The following is a 23,406-nucleotide window of genomic DNA, read 5'->3' as shown; positions in this document are numbered from 1 at the left end:
CTAGATGAGAGTCACTCTATTCGCTGTGCCCCTTCCAGGTTAGATAGGCGCTGTCTCACCTAGCAGTGAGGATCCAGCTACACTGTCAAAAGGATACCAAAGAAGTCGGCTGTCTCCCTAACACTTTAAAGAGATGGTTCAGCAGATAGGAGTGCTTGGAAAGAACACATGAAGATCTGAATTGGAATGCCAGCACCCACATAAAGAGTCTGGCATGGCTCTGCTTGTCTGTAACCCCAGCATCGGATCCTAAAAGCATACACACATGCATTTCTCCCCCTGCCCACACACACGCTCAATGTTAGACATATTATTGTCTCAAATATCACGATAGTTAAGTAAGGATAGATTACTTTAAAACTGCATTTCAAAGTAGTATGAGCCACTGCATAGGACAAAGTGAAGGGATCAATATAGCAATTCAGTTACATAAAATTATATTGGTTTAATTTTCTTTTTTCTTTTCTTTTCTTTCTTTTTTTTTTTTTTTTTTTTTTGGTTTTTCGAGACAGGGTTTCTGGGTTTCTCTGTGTAGCTTTGCGCCTTTCCTGGGACTCACTTGGTAGCCCAGGCTGGCCTGGAACTCACAGAGATCTGCCTGGCTCTGCCTTCCGAGTGCTGGGATTAAAGGCGTGCGCCACCACCGCCCGGCTAATTTTCTTAAAGTGACTTTTAATAATTACTTGTCTCTTTTCTATGAAATACGCCCCCAAACTCAGGAGACCCAGGCAGCAACGTTTCAAGTTACAGGTGCCTCAAGGCTACACAGTGATTTTTTAGTCTAGCCTGGGCTGTATGGTGTGATCTCGCATCAAAATAGATAAAACAAATCACATGCATAATGTGTGTATGTATGCATATATGCCTACATACCTATAAACATACACGTAATGTGAAATATAGCTGTAGAATTTAAGCCAGAAAAATAACATTCCAAAGAAATATCATTGTGAAGTGTTTGTTTACCTAAGGAGAAAGGGGCTTGATGTATATTCAGTCAACATTTCTTACATATCTGCAACGGTCTGTTTGCTGCGATAGTTGTAAGGAGGTGCAAGGAGTTCAGATATTCTGAAGAAAACAACTGTAATGGACAACAATAATTAACAGAACAATATTGCAGTCAAGTGCTGAGGATTTCCGAAGCTTCTCTTATTGTGGGCACCCTTAAGCTGGTCCTGAAGACTTGGATAGTTGGAAGAAATACAAAGACCATACAGAGAAACTGAGATCGCAAAAGAAGAAAACTGCTCAAACCCAGATTTGTCGGAACACTTCGGTCGATGAAAATGAGGATGAGCAGACAGTTCTGAATAGGTCACTTAGGTCAGAATACAAGAAGTGTTAAATGGCAGGGGACTTGGGAGTGGACAGCGGTCTGGGGACTGAGTGAGCAGGTATTTCCTGCCTTCCTTCTCAGCACTAACGTCTGCTGCTATGGGAAAGTGCCAGCGGCAGTCTGCAGTCCAGCACACTTTGTATCTGCGGATGGGAAGACCTTGTCTTATTTTCTCAAACTCATAGTACACCCCAACTTCCCTTTTATTAAATAATGTCAGCATCATCCATTGCCTGTTTGGAGTCGATGTGCCATATGGATGAAGTGCGTCACTAGGGGTGGACTTTTGGAATATGAAAAATGGTATAATAAAGTCTTGCCTATATCAACTGTTGTCCAACTGGATAAACATAGATCAGCATGATAGTGGATAAATATCCTATTTGTCTGTCTGGTTATACACATCTCTTCTCAGCACTAGAGAGTTAAATCCTAAGTCTCGTACATGCTAGTAAAGATCTACTGCAAATTAACCATTTTATACTTAAGTTGCTTTTCGTAAGTGTTTTATCACAGCAACAGCGAAACAAAATAATACAGAAATTGGTACCAGGAACGTAGGATATTAATGTGATGAACTTGTCCATATATATATATATTATATATATATATTTTTTTTTTTTTTTTTTTTTTTTTTCATGAGGTGGGAATGGGAGGGGACCATGGAAAGAGTTTCGGCTAGAGGCAGCCACTTGAGTGCTCAGAGCTTAATGAGCTGTTTTGGGAGTTGGAAAAATAAAAATGTTGAGAGAGGTACAGAAATGGAGGTTTGGCCTGTGAAGTTTCAGAGAGAAACAGAGACACTATCAAGGCCTTTTGTGTGATACTTTTGATTAAGAGTCTGTGTGCATGAAAACTTTGTTTTACTGAGACAATCAATGCTGGCTAGCTAGGGCTAAAGAACAGCTGTGATGAATGGGAGACCAGCATCATAGAGGCCAAGTCTTCGGGTAGCATTTCCTTAGGGTCAGCAAACAGAAGCTGTGGTCCAGAGAAGGCCAAAGTTGCACCTCAAGCTGGTAAACAAACTTGTAATAAGTGTCTCCTATATCATCCTGGTTTGGGAAGTCCTAAAGCATTAATGGGGTCATGGAGAGCAGCTGAGGCTTGGCACTGTGAGAAGGGAGGAGTTACCTCTGGAAAAAGCACAGTCTCGGTTGTATTTAAGACTCTAGGAGTGAAAGGGTCACGGGGAGCAGCTGAAGCTTTGCACTATGTGGCAGGGTTGGAATTTCTAAAAAGAGGCCAACATAGGCTGTTGGTGAAGGTGCAGTCACAGTTGTAGTAGAGATCTAGCACTGCTGGAGATGCTAGGACTGTGGGGTGACAATCAAGAACAGCAGCAGGTGAAGTACAGAGCTGGCCTGAGCCTAGGAGATGAGTTTTGTGTACTGTGTCTGGCAGAGCAGAGAGGATGAGCTGCAGTGGTAGAGCACTTGCCTAGCAAGTGCAAAGCCCTAGGTTTGATCCTCAGCTAAAAAAAAAAAAAAAAAAAAAAGAAAAAGAAAAAAAAAACAACAACAAAATGAACAAACAAACAAAAAACCTCAGGCCCCTCTTGGGCTGGAGAGATGGCCCAGAGGTCAAAAGCACTGACTGCTCTTCCAGAGGTCCTGAGTTCAATTCCCAACAACCACATGGTGGCTCACAACCATCTGTAATGAGATCTGGTGCCCTCTTCTGGCTTGTAGTCACATATGCTGTATACATAATAAATAAATAAATCTTATTAAAAAAACATTAGAAGAGGGTGAGCTGCCAATGCCCTTCAGAGGCCGGAAGAGCATGAGTGACTCCAGATGTTAGGCACTGGACTAGAGGGTTTGGAGCTTATACTTCATGACTTTGGTTTTGCTTAAGTGTGATGGATTTAATGTCTTGGTTCTTCCTTCTTGCAGTAAGAAAGTATATAATTTAGTTTAGATTTTTATAGAAGATCACAGTGAGGAGACTGGATATTGTAAAGGCACTGAACTTTTTGGTATTGGAATTTTTAAAATAGCGTGATACCTTTAAAGAAAGTTATGCTATGCTTTATATTGTGATATGGACATGAGATTGTGGGATAAACAAGAAAGGAAAGGTTATAATTCAATGGTCATGTGTTTGTTTGCCAAACTGATAAGGGGTCAATTGTATTAATTAGGTTTTATCAACTTGACTGAAACTAGAGTCATCTGGAGAGGGACCCCCAGTTGAGTAATTGCCTCCATCAAACTGGCCTGTTGGGCATCTATGGGACATTTTATTGTGAATGATTCATGTAAGAGGGCCCATTCCATTGTGAGCAGCGTCACTCTTGGACAGATGTTCATGAGTTATAGAAGAAAGCAAGCAAACTGAGCAGTCCATAGAGAGCAAGTCAGTAAGTCGTGTTCCTTCATGGTCTGATTCAACTCTTGCTTACAGGCTCCTGCCTGGAGTTCCTGCCTTGGTTTCTTTCCACGAAGTATTATGTGCTGTGGGGTGAAATAAATACCTTCTTCCTCAAGTTGCTTTTTGTCAGTGTTTTATCACTATGATGGGGAAGTAAATGAATACACCACTGTTTCTTTGTTCTTATACTGAGGTCTGAGTTATCTTAATTTAATAATTACTTAACCCAGTGAGTCTTTACAGTTATGATGGGTGTTTACACGAAGCACAATCTTAGAAAGAGCTGTTACATTTTAACTGATTAGATTGTATATTCTACTTTTGAGCTTCTTTTTAATTTGATTAATCAATCACCAGTAAGTGTGAGCTGAACAAGGATGACAGCCAGAATACTGTTTCTGGAGAAAGAACAAAAATTTAAAACACAATTTTGAGATTTGTAACTACTTAAAACTAGAAATTCATGGCAAGTAAAGATGACATCAAAATATGTAGAATTATCACCCCCTTTTATTTTACAACCAGAATGTGTTTAGATAGATGGATACATTTTATCTACCTTTTGTGGAGAATTACCTTAGTTTTTCAGATTCTTTATCCCTGCAGTTTCTGTACTGTTCATTTGTTGATGACTATTTGATGGTGGTTTCTTTTCCAGGGATAAGTTCAAATGACTCATTGTCCTCCTTGCTCTGTATCTACACAGAGATATTTCAACTACATGTACAATTAACTCATTCAAAATGATTGACTGTGTATCATTTAGGATTACATCACCTCAAATTTTTCATAATAATATGTAGTTCAAATACTGATTTAAAATGCCACAATTTGATAAGCAGCCCAAACTATTCATTTTTCATTGTTTGGTAATTTTCCATTACTAAGTAATCTTGGATTTTAGAGTCTGAAATAAATCTAATGATAGAACAAAAATCACTAATTTGGTTCAACGACACAAATCACTCTTTAATATTTCATGGAAGACTAAAATCCATTAAATCTTCAGGAAAGGACAAATTTCTCTGAAACAGGTAAATAAAATACTTTTATTTGTTCTTCTGCTGGCCTCCAGTAATGCAAACCAGAAGTCATAGAAATCCAAATAAAGGCAGAGAAGCCAAATTTGGGGGGAAATATGTCATTTTATTAAACACAAGGAATGATGTAATTTTTCAATTCATCTTAAGTGAGTGAATGCAGATTCATGTTGCCTCAAAAATGTGGGTTCTATTCCCTTGCCGTAAAAAAGATCTTCAGGCCATATCTTTATCAGACATAGTCAGAACGTGACATATAGCTTTGTCAAGAGTTAACCTAAGCCACACCAGGGTACAACACTGTGTGTCCTAGTTTTAACAGCTGTGAAATCAACATGGGCCATGTCCATGGCAGTGCACCCACCTAGAAATCATTTTTTCTGTCTTTCCACATGAAAGTCTGTTTGTTTGTTTTGGTGGTATTACAGTTTGAACCTACGACCTAGCATATGCTAGGCAAGTGCTCTACTACTAAGCTCCATTGGCCTTGGGCCTGGTCCCTCTGCCCCTTAAGCTGAGAGTAACTATCCCCTTGTTTACACACAACCATCCCAAATATAAATGTTAGAAATCATATAAGTTAATATAAATGCAATGGACTAGTTTAAGGCATTAGCCGTATTCTGCGTCTGCCTTTGATTGGTATCAATTTCCTTAATGACTCCTAGGCAGCGGGAGAGCCTGAGGACTCACTCTCTCTTCTAATTTAGTGTATACTGTGTCTTTCTTACCAGGAGTTGCTAGACTTTGTGGACGGCAAATTCAATATTCCTGATCAAAGCCAAAGTAAGTTTTAATATTAGGTCCACTTAGGTGTATTGATAGTATAAAACTCTGGGTAGGAACTGAGTGAAGATGACAGATTAATTGCCCTCAGAGGAGCACAGACATCCAGCCACAACCGCATACATCTTGTTGCTATTTCTGGCGGAGAGACACAGCTGATAAGAATCAGAGATCTGTGTTCTGTCTGTCCCTGAACACTTGAATCACTGGGACACAGTAACTGCAGCATTGTTCCTCTCCTCTGTAATTGTTTGGGATGTTTTTCATTTTAACATGAAAGCCCTCTCTGAGAAGTCGACAAGGGGGTACAATCAGGAACAGTCACAAGGAGCTGCTGGTTTTCATTTGTGCACATTGCTGTTTGAATTTGTGATGCTGAGACCTCAAGAAGGAAAAAAAAATGTCTTTAAGGAAAAGAGAAAACATATTTTGATGTAAAGAGAGGGGGAGGGGAGGGAGAGGGGGAGGGGAAAGGATAATGAGGTTGAGAATGAGAACAATTGAATGAAGAAAGAACAGGCTGACCAAGGCTAAGACTCACTGAAACCATCCTCTTCCCCAAATATCCGGAAAGCTATGTTTTAGTTGTACCACATGACCCAACGAGACGTTATTCAATCTAACTATACTTGTGAATTTTATATATAATTACGGTAAAATCGAAAAACACAGTTTTTCAAACGTAGCATAAAATAATCGGTGTTCTTTCTACCATCCCAAGTTCATTTTTTTCTCTGTCATAAGGTACAAGGCAAGGGCATGGTAGGCACGTTTTACTCATCCAAAGTAATAATTCTTGTTACAGGGATAGGCAAAGCTGCATGTGTCTCTAGCCCTAGCCCTAGGAGGGCAGAGACTAGTGGACCCTGGGGACAGTCAGCTGAAATAGCAAGCAATGTGTTCAGTGAGGGAGACTGTCTCAATAATGGAGGTAGAAAGAGGGAGGAAAATGTCTAGCATCGATTTCTGCACCTCTGCTCCAAATGCGAATTAAAAACTAAAAACAACCAAATGGCAAAATACCAACAGGCAACAATCCCCTAACTTCAGTTAGTACTCTTGCTGCATTTTCTTCTGACCTGCACCTTCAAACATATTCCTTCATTATATTTCTGTCCATTTCCCATCTGATGGCTTGATCAATATGCTCCTATGTCATGTACCCATCAGAACTGTCTCTTATATCTCTTGAATTCCACCCAATGTGTTTTCCTCCTTCTTAGAATTATTGAAACAAATCCTGCACCTGATAGAAATTGATTCTGGGTAATCTGGAATTTGTTGATGCCTGAAAGTCCTTCATGCTGAAATGTGAATCAGTAAAAAGCCTTACGGGTCAGGTTGAATGCTTGTTTATAAGTGCATCTGAATCCTAAAGTGAAATATGAACGTTGAAAATAGTGGAAAAACATTAAATTTCCTAAGAACTCAAATGCAGTCTTTGTGTGCAAATGATTATTAGGGAAGAAAGCCATAAATACACAGCTATGCAAACACACACACACACACACACACACACACACACACCACAATACTTAGGTTTTCCACCCCTACATCCACACCCAAGCTACCCATCCACACAGAAGAAAAGAGATTAGTCCTTAAATGTCCATGATTTCATGTGGGGCAACATTGAGAAAGTTAGAATTCACATACTTCATATACTGGAAGTATTTCTTCCAGAATGTTCTTCAGCTCACTTGGTGGAGAGCTACCATGCTTTCTAATGATCTGCAGCAGATCTTTCTTTCCATTCATGAAAACCAAGAGAGGAGGCTTATATTTTATCGAGGCCACAGCATTGAATGCTCTGTGCTGAATAGAATGTCACAGCTGCATGTGGGATTATTACATTTGGGAAAATGGTACAGTAGAGCTGTGTTTGTCCTGATCTGATGAGAGTTTTATATTAAAACATGGAACTCATTGATGTCCCATGAAGGGAATGTATTAGGTGTATCCCACAGCCTAATCATATATGAGGTTCCACATGCATCCCATATGCTCCACATATGAAAAATTTTAACAAACTTTACTGTTACCAGGAAATAAAATTGCTCTCTGCCCAAATGAATTCTGTCCATTTGAACTGACGTTAGCAATGTGATCCTGGTTCCACTCTTGACAAGCTGGTGCCCCCTCTAGGATACACCTTGTCCTTACATGTTTTTCTACATCTCTATTAACGTCTGTGTTCCAACCTTGTTTTACCAAAGTGGGCGGGAGGGGGAGGGGGGGAATTCTGGTGATTTCCATTTCTAATGTGCACAACCCAAAAATACTGACTGGCAAAGAACTGTATCTTGTCCCTTTGATCTTCTACTGGTAACCCCTTTAATTGTAGTTTGAATTTACTCATTTATAGTATTTTATCTATCAAATAGACATTATTAAACATAGTCTGAGGAAGAAGTATGACCATAAATGTAGCAACAAAATAATGTTCACTATTTTTAGAGATCTTTTTGTTATGCTAACTACGATGTTACACATTTTCTCTGTTTTATCTCAATCATTAACATCATTCCTTAGAGGTCATAATCTCAGAGAAATGGACAGGTGTTAAAGATGGGCATGGAACACTCTACCCCTTGATGTCTGCCTCTACTCTCTACGCCTCCTACACTCAACGCAAATCATTCTCACCTTAGACCAGTCACCTACTCGCCACACATAGCATTTTGAATAATCCTCACAGTCCTCCGCCTCCCTGGGTCTGGTGGAGAGTACACACTTCTTTCTTGGGTTAGTGCACCTCACGGTCCTATGCCGGACGCCTTTGCCACACTTGACAGAGCACTGGAAGATAATATTAAAGGTTTGAATAGAGTTGGAACAGGCCATTGCTTAAGGCATGTTTAAAATGGTTCCTATCATTTCTCTTATTTTTTAAAAGGACAGCTAGTTTTTTTGTTTAACAAAACATGTCTATATTATTTTACATAATATACAGTACTCTGAAATTATGTACACAGATAATTTTCTGTGTGTCTACATGGGGGTGGGCTTTGCACATGTATCATGTTAATGTGTTTGTAGGGCTCCTCGCACTTACACACCTAAATTGGTTCAGAGAAGTCCCTAAATGTATGTGATAAGTGGCATATATAGTTATGCTAAGGTATGTGTAATGATAATGTGAGTTTGTCACTGTGGATTTGCATGGAACACACTTGTATGTGGCACACTACAAGCTTGCAAGACTGTGTGGTGTCATGAGTTCACCTTGGTCTAAACTTAAGCTTTATTACTTATGTAGAGTTTTTGAGTGAATTAATTCCTCTATGTTATACTGCCCACACATATAAAATAGTAAATAATTAAGTTTCTTACATTTGTGTTTATATACAAACACTTAACCAAATAAGAAGTAAAATCTCATGGCTCACACATATAAGATAATTGCTAAATGTTAGTTTCCTTTTCCTTTTTAATATTCAGAGATATGCAAGGAGTCATATATACACTTAGTGTGTGCTTCTCCAGCAGTACTCACAGTATATATATGAGAAAAATCATAAGTCTAAATTGTACATGAGTGGTCCTTTGGATTTTTATATTTTCAAAATTAGCTATTTTTCCTTTTTATCAATTAGTATTTTTACATATCAATTGTGGTGAACACCTATTTGGGACATGACACAACAAGATTTTGTAGGAGCAAAGGGTCAGAGAAGGAAAAAGGGAAAGAAATAGGATATGTCCCATACCTCAGACCACACGCCTGCCTCCCACACTGTCATGCAGTCCTGGCCCTCACAGCGTTGGGCAGTAGCAGGCTTTGGCCCCAGGCAGTCCCTCTCCAAGGCTCTAATTAGTGTTCCATTGTTCAGTTGCTGGGTACAGGCCACTTGTCTGCTCTGCACTCCCTTTCCACACGTTCGTGAACAGGTGGTCCATTCGGTCATCATCCACCTAAAAGTCAAGCAAAGGTCATTGGATATAAATTAAAAAATATCTACTTACCATATACGTGACACTTACCATTCTGGTGTTCTATGTATTAGCCTGTCTGCTCAACACCTACTCACAGAATAACTGTCGATATAAAATGATTTGGAATTGTTCCTTTTCTTTGCATTGCAAATGTTCACAAAACCCACATGTGTTGGAACCACAGCTATCGTGGCCATTTACAGAAAGGCAAATTGAATCATACAGAGATTCAATGAGTTAGGAGACTGTTTCCCAGCTAGCACTGTATATGCTTTGGCCTTGCCACTGACTAGCTCTGATGTAAACATAGACATATGAGTTTATTAACATAATCTCATTTCAGTGATATTTGGGACTCTAATAATTTGTTTTCATTCTTACTGATTCAATCACTCAGCCAACACACACATATTTTAGTTCCAAACAATAATCAAGACAGTAATATGTATCTATGTTACTGCTACTTCTAATGACTTGAGGTGTATCACAAGGGCATTAGCTTAACCATCTATTCTACTTTAGCTTCAGGAAGGAACCAGGTCCTATGTTAGGAACCGTCTACCTTCCCATTGTACCGCATTTACTCATATCCTTGCAATGTGGAAGAGCCATATGTTGAAATGGAGTGAGGAGAATCCCAAGGCACTGTGACACAGCATAAAGCTACTTTGTAAGGGCCACAAAAATATAAGCATGGTGACAGACAGTCCATCTGATATTTGAGGCAGCTTCATAGTGACTATAGAACAATATTGATGGCACCAAAGGATGGTTCACAGCCCAGGCACAATGGAGTGGATAGAGTCAGATTTGATTGAAATTTATGGCATGAAATTTAAAACCATATAGATCCTTTTATATAGCTACTCAGGGCTGGCGAAATGACTCAGGAAGTAAAAGTGCCTGAAGAAAAACCTAACAATCTGAGCTCAGTGGGAACCCACAAGACAGAAAGAAATAACCCAGCCCTACTAGGTTTCTTCTGACCTCTACATGAGTTCCTTGACACCCATCCCTCCAAATGAATAAATAAACAGATAAGAAAGAATATCCCACTTAATATTTGAGGTTGCAGTTGATTACGTATAACTAAAAAAAAAAAAAAAGTGCACAGAACAGAGCCACCAGAAAGGTGGCAGGTATAATAGATATAATACATATGTTGACATATTTAAAATAATTTATCTTTAAACTACACATGCATCTTCATCTTCTACTTGTTCAGAAACCAAACCATGTGCTGAGTTTGTTCTGCAAATAGTTTAAGCTTTCACCTCAGGCCATTTCCTCAGGATCCTAACCAGGCTCCAGACAACCTCCTCTCAGGATGACCTTCCTCTTAGGATGCTCATCCTGGCCACTCCCAGGCTGGGGCATTTCCATAGTTCTGCCACCTGGCTTGTGGAAACTTGCAGCCAGATTTCTTTTTTTTTTTTTTCTTTTTTTTTTTTTGGGGGGGGGGTTTCGAGACAGGGTTTCTCTGTGTAGCTTTGCGCCTTTCCTGGGACTCACTTGGTAGTCCAGGCTGGCCTCGAACTCACAGAGATCCGCCTGCCTCTGCCTCCTGAGTGCTGGGATTAAAGGCGTGCGCCACCACTGCCCGGCTCGCAGCCAGATTTCTAAATGGTCTTATTAAATGAAAAACACAGAGCCAGAAATTTGGGTTAAAGCCTTAGAGAGATCAGGGAAATATGGAAAGACACCAGCTAACCTCACATCACCAACTCCACAGCTTCCAAGGAACTGGACTTCCTGTTTACCCAGGCTTACATACCTTGCATTTTTGCCCTCTTAGCCCAGCTACTTCACTTCCTCTTCCTACACAGTTCTGTCACTGTCAGTCTGTCTGTACAGACCTCCAAGTCTCCATGGTTGGTACTGGGTCTAAAGGCATGTGTCACCACACTTGGCTCTGTTCCCTAGTGTGGTCTTGAACACACAGAAATCCTGCCTGCTAAGGGTGTGTGCTGCCTGACTTCTTTGTTTACTTAAAATGACTGCCCCCTCCGCCCCGTCTCCCGCCCCCCCCCATCTCCAGGCAAGATTTATTTATTAATGCACAAATAAAATAGCACTACATTTCAGCACAAATAAAATATCACCACATTTCCCCTTTTTTGGTCTAATAAAAAAATAAAACATAGTTATAACTAATATAAGAGAAACTATATACAATAAGTACAATAACTATACACAATATATACAAACAATAAATGCATCAACAATGTTTAATCCATTTGCATTTGACAAATTCAGAGAAAGTATTCTGTAGCTTGAGCTTTCCTGCCTTGCCCACAGTCAGGACAAATCTCTGTCACCCTCCAGTCCCACAGCCGCTCAGACCCAACCAAGTAAACACAGAGACTTATATTGCTTACAACCTGTATGGCCCTGGCAGGCTTCTTGTTAACTGTACTTATATCTTAAATTAATCCATTTCCATACATCTATACCTCACCACGTGGCTGGTGGCCTATCAGCGTCTTCACATGCTGCTGGTCATGGCGGCGGCTGCAGCGTCTCCTTCTGCCTTTCTGTCCTTTTATTTCTCCTCTCTGCTAGTCCCGCCTATCTTTCCTGCCTAGCCACGGCCGATCAGGTTTTATTTATTGACCAATCAGAACAACTTGACATACAGACCATCCCCCAGCACAGCCAAGTGCAGACCATCTCAAACACCTGCACTCAGGCCCATGGTCCTAATCATCCTCTATGCGGACCTGCTGGGTAACGCCACAAAGAACCCAAGAAGGGCTCCCACAGGACATACAAATCATCCCACAGCAGTATTCCATTATCTATCCTATTTTGATGAGTACAAAATGTACCAAATTCTCTTTCTATCCTAACATATTACCAACAGAAAACTATCTTATGATGTCTTTCAAACTTATACACTTAACACCTCTTACTGAGTTTCTTTTTTTTTTTCCCTTTTTTTTTTTTTTTTTTTTTTTTTTTTTCGAGACAGGGTTTCTCTTGTGTAGCTTTGTGCCTTTCCTGGAACTCACTTGGTAGCCCAGGCTGGCCTCAAACTCACAGAGATCCGCCTGGCTCTGCCTCCCGAGTGCTGGGATTATAGGCGTGCGCCACCACCGCCCGGCTCTGAATTTCTTAACAAGGAAAACTGTAACAATAACTATTTAATCTTCAACTCCCCCAGAGACCCAAGAAGGAAATAATACTACCTAGTAAAACAGGAAGTGCAAACAAGCGACTTCCAAAAAAATGTGAGTTGACAGAAACAGCCAGCTGCCTGGACAGTCACCCAAGGTTTCTCTGCATGTTGGGGCATCATCTTCAGCCTATAGGTTTAGCATACCTGACAGACTCATTTGTGAAGTAGGATGTATACAAAGCCTACAGCTCGCCCTCACATTCAGTGTGAGTATTCCATATACCACTTAAACTTGAATTCTGCCAGTGTCCTGTCATGATTTAGGATTTTAAAATTCTGGAAATTGTTGGTGATTTGGAATTTGGCTGCCCATTCTTTTTGGCTTGTGAGTGGCTTCATTTCCTCTATTAGATGCCAGTCTACCATTGAGAGGTTAGACTCTGTCAGTCTAGTTACTCTTTCAAGAATAACCGTTTCCACTACTGTTCCGTTGCACACCAGAAGCCATTGGTCGACTGCCTGTTAACCTGGCTTTGAAGGAAATGGCACGGTACCTTTTCTGGATTGCAAAGCCATTTCAGTGATGGTGCCATATTATCCTAGCTTCAGAGGACGCCTGTTGCTAAAGCTGCAACCACACTTGTCTTGGCAAGAATCTGTAGTCCTTTGTTTTGTGACCTGTCTGTCCATTATGTCCTGTTTTTCAGTCGATGTGAGAACACTTTGTTGCCCAGTGGCTAACTTTTGCCACAATGAAGGTTAACTCCATATGCAGTTTCTTCAATGCCCATATCTTTTCTGAAGTAGATTGGTGCTGCCAGGAGCAGACATGTCTCATAGTCATAAAAAAAGAAAAAATCTATGTTATTAAAACATTTTAAATACCATATTCTGTAGATCTCTGAAGGGTTTGAAGATGACCTATCTATCTAAAATATATTTCTGCTTCACCTTGAAAATATACCTAATATGACTACAAGTTCGATTGTAATGTCTAACTACTAACTTCCATTTATGTTATAATAGTTGGTAATAATAACATTCAAGGATTAGCGAATTGCATTACATTGTTAAATGAACCGTATAGGTACAATATCCTGAACAAGATTAGAGATATACATACAGCATTTGATAACAATATCAATCGCAATATATATAATTTGTATACAACATATAAAAATCCAATCTAATGTAAAACATTTAAAACTAGCAGTCTTTAAAAGTAAATTCAGTAATCTACCTTTTTATCTGTATCATGTCTATATTCCCTCTTTTTTCTTTTCAGAGTACATTAAATTATCTACCGTTTATTCTATCATTTCTATATATTTTTTCAGAGTAGATTCAATAATCTACCTCTTATATATATCCTCTTTAAAAAAAAGAACCTTAAATCTAATCTCCTTTGTTTAGCTTCTTCCCTGATCATTAACAATAACAACTTGTAACCAACCACCCTAAACAATGACAATTATGCCAAACCCAAAACCCATTGAAAGACCAAAAACCACCCGCCCCACCTCTTGGGAATGTGGGCGTTGTATTCTTAAAATTGCTTCTTGCTATTTGTGGGCAAGGCATCGTTAGGGGATTGTGAAAAGAAAGATTTTGGGTTAATTTTCAAGTTCCAAAGTGGTAGCTGTATCATTTGTTGTCCAGTCTCTGCATAATTCAAAAGTTTAGGGCTTATCTCAAGTCCTCGCCTGAATAGTCTGTGAGGCTGGGTCATCTCAGCTAGCCATCTCTTAATTGTTCTGAGCAGTTTGTAGTCCAAAGCTGATCTAATGGGTGATGTTAGTGGTATTATTATTGTCCATATGGAATCCTCATTGTGGGGCCCCATCATCTTTCTGTAGACTTCAAATTCGCTGTCAGGCCTGGTCATGATTCCCTGAAGAAAACTGATGGAGACTTCAATACAAAAACATGTATAGGCAGCTAAATGAAGTCTTTTTTCTAGAATCAGTCAGTACTCTATATGACCATTAATATCATAACAAAAGTTTAATATATATATAAATTTACATATAAATGTATATAAAGTTTATATATATATCAATCTTATGAATTTTGATATAAAATTCATACTTTAAGAAAAGTTTAAAGAATCAAAAATAGAACCAAAGAATTAAGATTAGTAGCGATAGTATAGTCCCTTAATTTTTTGGTTTTCTTCTGTCCCATATCAGATGGCTTTCTTCTGACATGATACAGAGATTTTGCATTTTCCTTTTAACAACATGCTTGGGTTTAGAGAAGGAGAGAGTCATTCTCCAACTCCAAAGTCAGCTTTAATTTTTCATTGAACTGGGACTACAAAAAGACCATTTGTATTAAGTGTCTATAGAGAAGAGTAGAAATAAACATTTAGGAAGACTTATGAAATTTTATATGTGATATACCAATAGGTCAATTTACTCTCTTTCTTGGGACACTCATACTATGGATAAAATGTGACCAACTGTGTCAAGTTCCTGCTGTTTCTGCTCCCCCACCATGATTGACTGTACCCTCAAACTGCGAGCCAAGTAAGTCCTTTGTCTCATAACTAGCTTTCTGCTCCCCTCACATTCACTTTTCTGTTCTTTATATGTGTGAGTGCGTGTGTGTGTTTGGGTGTATAGATATGTATTTTCCAGATCACATGTGGAGGTGAGAGGACAAAATCATGAGAGTCAATTTTCTCTTTCCACACAAATGTGGGACCCAGGAATTGAACTCAGGTGGTCAGGCTTGGTGGCAAGTATCTTCATCCATCAAACCGTCTCATGCCTCCTTAGATTGCTCTTGTGAGGATATTTCATAATAACAGCAGGAAAATGGAAACACAAGAGTAAATGGAACTAGAATATGTTCCCTGTGGAGACAGAAGAGAAGCAGGGGAAGGAAGGATGTGCCTTGTCAGCAGGTCTTGGAAAGATATCCTGTGATGATCCGTAATGATTGCTCATGTTCATTCCCTGCTTCCCTCATTGACGCTGCTTCCTGTTTAAAGACATTGCCTCCCTGTCCCACGGAAGGAAGACAATATCCTCCAACTTCTGGTCTGATGCAAAAATTTCTCACTCAGATTTGAATGTGCCCTGTAAAATGATTCATTCACCATATCTTCATCAAGGCACCTCCCTCCAAGGTGGTTGACGGCATCAGCTGATAAGCAAATGCTGAGTATCACACACTTTGCTCCTTCACAGAAAGTCCGGGAGAAAGCAGGACATTCTAGTCCTAAAAGTAGAAGCTCATTCAAGATCCCAGATGCCGCAGAACAAAGCCACTGCTTTCAACCAACAGTATACATAAATTGTGTTTTAAAGTTAAGAGCATCTTATAAAATAATTGAGCATTTAACATTTTTAATCCTGGTGCTCTGGAGGCAGAGGCAGGTGAATCTCTGTGAGTTCAAGGCCTGCCTGGTCTACACAGTGAGTTCCAGGACAGCCAGGGCCACACAGAGAAAGCATGTCTGGCAAAAAAGAACAAATAATAATAATGATGATCTATAATAATATAATTATTAAAATATATAATACATAAAAATCATATACTAGAGTTTACGCTTTAATAGCATCAAGAACAATCTGATTCACACTCAAAATGATCAAAAAAAAAAAAAAAAAAACAAAAAAAACAAACAAAAAAAAATCATATACTAAATATATTATAATAAATTAATATAATATATATAGTAGATTATTATTATTACTTAACATTTCAATATCAACAAAAAGAGATAGAACAATAGATAAAGAAGTCTTAGTACTTGGGGAACTATAAAGAATCCGGATTCTTTTCTGACAGGACATAGCACTAGTTCTACCTGTTTATCTGTCCAGTGCTGACTGAAAAGGACTCAGCATCTGCCTCTTGACATCAAAGACTTCAAATTTCAGCTTCCCAATTGCACTGTTTCATTAAAAAAGCATGACTAGTGCTAGGTGAATGGAGTGATAGGATGCATGTTAACGTACTTCTTTCTGCAAATTCTTTTCAAATCATCCTCCTATTCTGTTATTTGTATACAACCTATGTGGGGGATTGGACTGTCAGTGGAGAAGGAAAAATTAGGAACCAGATTACAATAACTTAAAAACACCAAATCCACGGCAAAATAAGGCTTGAAACCTCAACACTTATAAAGGAAGAAAGGATTCCCCAAACATTTTAAGTTTTACTACATGGACTGAACTCATTAAGTAAGGCTTAATAATTCTATTATAATTAAATAATTATTAATTAAATAATTATAATTAAAAAAATTAATAATTTCGCAATACAGTGGGAACAGGGAGACTTCAGCAAATAAAAGGAATGGAAACAAAATCCAGACGTGAACATTTACCTAGGCAACACTAATTTCCAAAGAACTAAGTACAAAAATGAAATAGGATTAACTGGCAGTTTTCTTCCTCCAACCACACAGGCCCCTCCCATACTTTCTTTTTGTGGTAAGACGTTATGGGGAAGATGAGCTGTACAGGGCTACAAAGCGGTACGTTCTCTACATGTTTGAGTGATAGGGTGCACAAATTATCCATAATTCACTAGCAAAAGCTCTTACGAAGGGGGATCGATTCTCTGCCATTCTGAGAACTTTCGACTCAGTCCAATCCACTAAGTCTCAACAATCCTGAGTGTCAGGTAAAGAAAGTATTCTTTCACCACTTTAGAGGAATCAATGAACTCTCATTCTCTTTTTATCAGACCATCTCTAAACATGGTAGGGTTTGTGACATTGGGCTGTCTTACTTAAACACACCACTCATTTTTAAGAGAAAGCATGTGAATATTCAGGCCCCACTATGGAAGCCATGCCAAGTACCCATAAGCAAAATTGCACCTAGGTTCATACATTTCTTTCTGCTTCCTAGGCCAAGACCCTTCTTTCCTCCACATTTGAAGCTGTCAGCGTTGCTATTTTGCTTCTTATACATGAGCCTTGACTGTCATGTTGCCCAATATTCACCGAGGAAATCATAGCCCAGCCTAGAAATCTGGGGACCAGATATCAGGAACCGGGCAGTTGGTCTTGAGACCTTTTGGAGGAGTGAGGACCTGGCGGCTAGCACCAGAAGGACCCCATGCTCCCTGTTGTTTTGCAGGGGTTGGGTCTGCCCAGGCTTGCCCTGGTCAACTTTTTCCTGTCAAATTCTAACATTCCATCTCAGGAAATTCTGAAGCAAATAGCTAGATTCGATTAAATGGCAATAAACCTGAAGAGGTGACTCATAGTTTCTTCTTAAATTTAAGATGTAACCTCTTTTTATTTACAGGGTTGTTCTCACACTCTGAAGAAGTTACTCATAAGTCTTAAGCTACTCTCCCAGCCCTTGCTTATTTCAATGTTCACACGTGGGTATGTGTTTCTTTGTAAGGTTCTGAAGAAGCAGTTATTCTGATAGTCACTGAGTTAGTTTGAAAGCGAAGCCATGCAATGACTACTAGAATACAGTTACCTTGTTTGACAAGGTTGCTCATTGCACTTTCGAATTTGTGGCTCTGGCTTAGTTAAGTACTTGCATTTCTTGTTGTCCACAATACTGATATTCTTGCTCATGATTTTTGTGCAGGACACTGTTGTCTTCCTCTCTCCTGCAAAGAGCAGATGGACACATAATGCAATGATGTCATTACAGGCTTTTGTGAAATGGAGATTTCCGTATAGTTTAAACCAATTTTAGTTTACACCAATGAATATGATGCTTTTTGTTACATAACAAAACAAACATTTAGGCTTAAAGATTTTTCTTTCAAAGGTACATGGCAGTTCCTATTTTGTGTGTTAATGACATATATCTTGGAACCCCCACACAATAGTAACTTCAAAACTGAAAATCAAGACAATGATATCCCTAAAACATCATTTTCTGTCACACATATTCATTTAAAAGGCACAAACATCTGAATGCCAAGAGCTCAACTCTAGTTTGGAGCTAAAGGCTTGGTTCCCTCCTTACAACCTGGAATGAGACATGAAGAGAAGCAATCTGTGTGTGTGTGTGATAAGATGGCCATGGACTGGCTGGGAGAATGCAGAGTATTCTGCCCCTTACACTCTTCTCATTTCCTTTTCCTTCACTTATTATTTCCTCATGCTATATATTTTCAGGATATAAAAGCATGTTGATAACTCTTCTTTTTTTCCCCCAAAAAAGTGTCTCCTGTGTCCATTCAAAAGTTTCTTCCTTCAATCTGTCCGCTAAAGTAAACCATGAGGGAATGTGGTTACTGTTGCTTCCACACAGAACCTTCAAACACTAAAGGATGGCACATTTTTTTTAATGCCTCTGTTGTGCTTGTCACTCAAAATGGGTCTTATATATAAAACAGAACTTTGTACAGAACTGATGTATCAAAATAAATATAATCCATTCTTTCAAATATTTTTCTATGTTTCAGAATTCCAAAGCAAAGGAAATATTTATTTTACAGGTATATTTTAAGTTGTTTGAAAAAAAGGACTTGGGCTGTAGAGATGGTTCAGCAGATAAGAGCACTGGTGTTCTTGCAGAGGACTTGGGGTTTGACTCCCAGAACCCACATGACAGCTCATAATCATCTGTAATTCTAGTTCCAGGGGATCGGATGTCCTCTCCTGACCTCTGTGGGTACCAGGCCTACATGCAGTACACAGACAGATGTACAGGCAGAATACCCACATGCATAAAATTAAAGCAAACAAATCTTTTTAAAAAAGCAAAAAGAGGACTGGTGTCAATGTCTTTAAAATATTTTTATTCATTTTTTTAGAGTTTTATCCATGAATACTGTATTTACATCATATCTACTCCTCTTTCCCCTTCCAATTTTTCTCATGTTCCTTCCCACTTCTCAAATGTATAGCCTGTTCTAAATTAATATTGTTACATATATACATACACATATGTCCAGAAGACACGATCTCACAGCTGGCATCCTGGTTCTCCAACTCTCCAATTCTTACAACTCTTCCAGGATGTTCTGTGTGCCTTAGGCGTGGGGTTTCAACTAAGGTTGAACATCCCTGATTACCTTTACATTAGTCATTTGTCTATTGTAATAAAATACTCTGACCAGAAACAACTTATGGTGGAAGCGTTTGTTTTGCCTTGAAGCTCTGGAGGATAATAGTCCATTGTGGTGGGGAAGTATGACAATCAGCAGTAGGCACAGCTCTGGAGCAGGAAGTGAAGACATTCCATCTTCCATCACATATACAATGCAGAGTATGAACTGGAAGTGGAGCAAGGCTGTAAACTCTCGAAGCCTATGCCTAGTTACACACTTCCTCTAACAAGGGTCTAAATAATATCCCTAGACAGTACCACTAATAAAAACCCAGTGCACAAACATGTGAGCCTGTGAGAGATATGTCTTCTTCAAACCCCACACCTACTGTCTGTATTTGGACCAGTTGTAGATTTCTGTGAAAATCATCTTAGTCAAATAAGTTCTCTGTTGTTGTTGTTGGTTTTTTTTTGTTTTTTTTTTTTTTTTTTTGGGGGGGGGTTAGGTGAGCTATATACTTATCCATGGGTATAGGAACATTATTTAGAATGCAGTTAGAAATTTTATTGGTTTAGGAAAATGGCAATAATAGGGTCTCCTCTAAGATCTATGACTCCATTCATGGGTAATTGGCTATGTTTATAGTACCAGGAATGAATTGCTTCCCATTGAGCAGTACCTTTTTTTTTTAATAAGGCAGCTGTTGGCTATCACTGTAATAAAAGTGTCACATTGTCCCACTGGGGGAATCTTGGTGTGCTAGTCACTTCTGTGATCCATAGGCTTTAAAGCTAGGTTGAATTATCATTTGTTTTTCTTCCTTGGTAGTTGCATAGCACCTTCCAATATTATTGGAGCCAGTCCCCAGGAAGAGGCTTCCAGGCTATTTACAGCTTGAGTCCTCAAAGCCTGTGTCTAAAGTGTGTGGTGTGTTCAGCAACAGGGGTTTACCTTCAAATTCCGGGTGGCATGGAAGGGCAAGAACAATGATATGTATTGTTTGGGGAAGGGTCTCATGGACCAACAATCAAAAGTGAGGTTCCCTATACTTGGCACTGGGATTCTTGCCATGCATGAATAGTGTGTGTGTGTGAGTCTCTCTCTCTCTCTCTCTCTGTGTGTTCTTCTCTCTTTTTTTTCTCTCTCTCTGTGTGTGTGTGTGTGTGTAATATGTACATGCCCACAAGTATTATGCATATTTCTAAGAAAGTCTACAGAGTAATGTTTTCCTATGGCTTTTTAAAAATCCTAACTGACACTCATGTATCCTTCCTCCCTCTCCTTCTGCATTACCCTCCCCCTTCCCTTCACAATCAAGGTCCCTCTTTTCCACTCCCTCCTTCCCTAGCACCTGTGACTTACTATTTATAAAGCCCAAGATGAAAGGTTTTATCAGTGAACATGTACCCTATATCTGTGTTTATCTTTTTCTCTTCCTCCATCTTCCCACATCCTGTGTTACATGTAATGATAAGTTGTTTGAAACGTTTGCTAGTAGTATATTTAGGTAGTATTCACCTCACATAATTCCTTAAGCATTCCTGTCTTAAGTTTTTGTATTCTGTAATAACTGACATTATTAAACTTACATCAGTTGATTATGAACTAAATTTAGCTTCAGTTATAATGTTAAAATGCCCTTTAAGACAATTGTGATAAAAATTTAGCTGGACAACACAACACATTTTTTTTTCTTTTCTCCACTTATTACTCTGTGTTTAATTCTATACAAGACATCTGGGAGAAAAACATTTCAAATACTGAAATGCGATGCTGCTCAGTGATGCTACTTGCTCTCTCCTATGAGCCTGCAAGGATGCTATTATTCCTCCTATTTCTGTTAAAAGTAACGCCTGTGAATCTGTTTTTAATGTTCTGGGCATACTCTCATTTAATTCATGGATATGCTGAAAGATTACAGAGTTCTTTTGGCTATAACATCAACAATGTAAAGTTAGAGATGATGCCATTCTTGAAATCAGGCTCATACACTTTATGAACTGAAAGGGGAAACAATATCCAAAAGCCCAGAAATATTTTGGCATTGAAATAAATGTGCCCTACTAACATAGAAATTATTAAAAACTGTTGACTAAACAGTGGAACACCATCCAGAGAAGATTGGCACAAAAATAGACCCTGTAAGAACTACATGCAGAAGGGACATTTCATAAAACAAGCCAGGGGAACTGAAAATAAGGATAGCTAAAGTTTTATCTAACTATGCATATTCAACCATCTTTCTGAATCCAAAGAAATCCCGAATGACCAAGAGGACACCATTTTATGCCAGGAAGAGCTATGTGAAGACTCTGAGCTACCCTTGAAAGTGCTACGATGAAGGGAAAAACCTTCAGTTTAGGTGTCCCAGATTCTAATTCTGACAACCCCTACATGGGCATGTAACACTAAGACGTAATTATTTGCCAAGCATTCCAATTTCTTACGCTAGAAATTAAGCCATATTGAAGAATAGCTCATAGTCTCACTGACTTGGAAACTCAGAGACTCCATAATGAATTTCTATTGCTTGACGTTTAGAAATTGACAGAATATTTCCTAAGATCCACAGACAAGATTTAACCTTAAACAAATTGCTTTTCAAACTGAAGAACTATATATCATGTGTATTTAACTAATATTTATGCAGCTTTTATCAGACTGCAACTGCAGAGCAAAAATAAATATACTGCAGTGGGCAAATCCTTTCCTGTCCAGATTTTTAAGTGTAAACAGGTTTTAATGATTGATTTTTCAGCTTTCAGGCAGATTACCAGTTCCTTAATTATTCCCCAATTTCATAGCCTACCATCACCATGGGATAGCAACTGAACAGTGGACTGCAGGAATGATTGAATACCTAAATTATATTAAAGAGAATTTGCAACTGCACATTTTCATTTGAGAATGTTTCTTTCTGTTGGTGCTTTCATATATATATATATATATATATATTCATATATTTTCATATATATTCTGCTTCCATATATATTCATTTATATTTTTCATTTTATATATATATATGTGTGTATATATATATTTATATATATGAAATGATATATATGTCTGTTGGATGGAAGCAGAATCCCTTAATGGAGATGGCCCTGTGAAGAACAGACAAGCAAAAATAGACAAGACAGACTTGTAACTTGGGTGTAGATGAGACACCGGGCTAGGAGAATGGGGGAACTGAAGGCATGATGATAGCAGGGGCCCAGCAAGAAAGAAAATATCCTGTGGCAATGATGACTGGTGAGAAGTCCCAATACAAGCAGTAATTTGAAGTGTGTTTGTTGGAGTTCACCTTGGGAGCCAATTGTATTACATAAAATCCCCCTTGTCTGCCCTGTGTTGCTTTTTCTGTGAAGGGCCCAGAGGGCAGGGGCATGGAAAACCCAGTGTCCCTTGATCTCTGTGCCTTTGGATGCTCCCTGAGCCTCTGGGCTCCCCTAATACACTATTTCTTGTCCTTGTTTCTCATGCTTCCTTCACCAACAGGAATATTTTCTTGTTTATAAACAGTGCTTTTGGATCTAGATAATAGGAGCTTTGGTTTTAGAATTCTCAACAAGACACTGGTCAAGTTTTTCTTCCCGAAGCTCTATCTTTTATCACCATAGCCTCACTCTTCATATAGTCAAATGCCAGCCTCTAGGTCACTCACTTTCATTTCTTATGGATTTTGGTTCCCAGCTTATTGTTGTTTTGTTTTTGACAGTGCTCCTAGAAAAATTCTAAAATTATAATACCTGAATGATTTTCCCTGTACTGTGTTCTCAGTTCCTGGTCCTCTTTTCTTCCCAACAATCTTGATTTTTTTTTTCCAT

The 23,406-nt window shown here is 38.8% G+C and overlaps 1 protein-coding gene across 1 annotated transcript in view; it reads right to left on the bottom strand.

The window, feature by feature from the left end:
• The window catches only part of Adamts19 (ADAM metallopeptidase with thrombospondin type 1 motif 19), a 206,118-nt gene that overhangs the window by 15,914 nt on the left and 166,798 nt on the right, over positions 1 to 23,406 (bottom strand). Inside the window, 3 exon segments of the mRNA XM_028893701.2 lie at positions 8,188 to 8,340; positions 9,252 to 9,456; positions 18,049 to 18,184. Coding sequence (XP_028749534.1) covers positions 8,188 to 8,340; positions 9,252 to 9,456; positions 18,049 to 18,184 — 494 coding nt within the window.

The sequence above is a fragment of the Peromyscus leucopus genome, chromosome 19, assembly GCF_004664715.2.
Source record: "Peromyscus leucopus breed LL Stock chromosome 19, UCI_PerLeu_2.1, whole genome shotgun sequence".
NCBI classification, from domain to species: Eukaryota; Metazoa; Chordata; class Mammalia; order Rodentia; family Cricetidae; genus Peromyscus; species Peromyscus leucopus.
The sequence above is the reverse complement of the archived record's forward strand: the minus strand, read 5'-3'. Positions and strand labels throughout refer to the sequence as shown.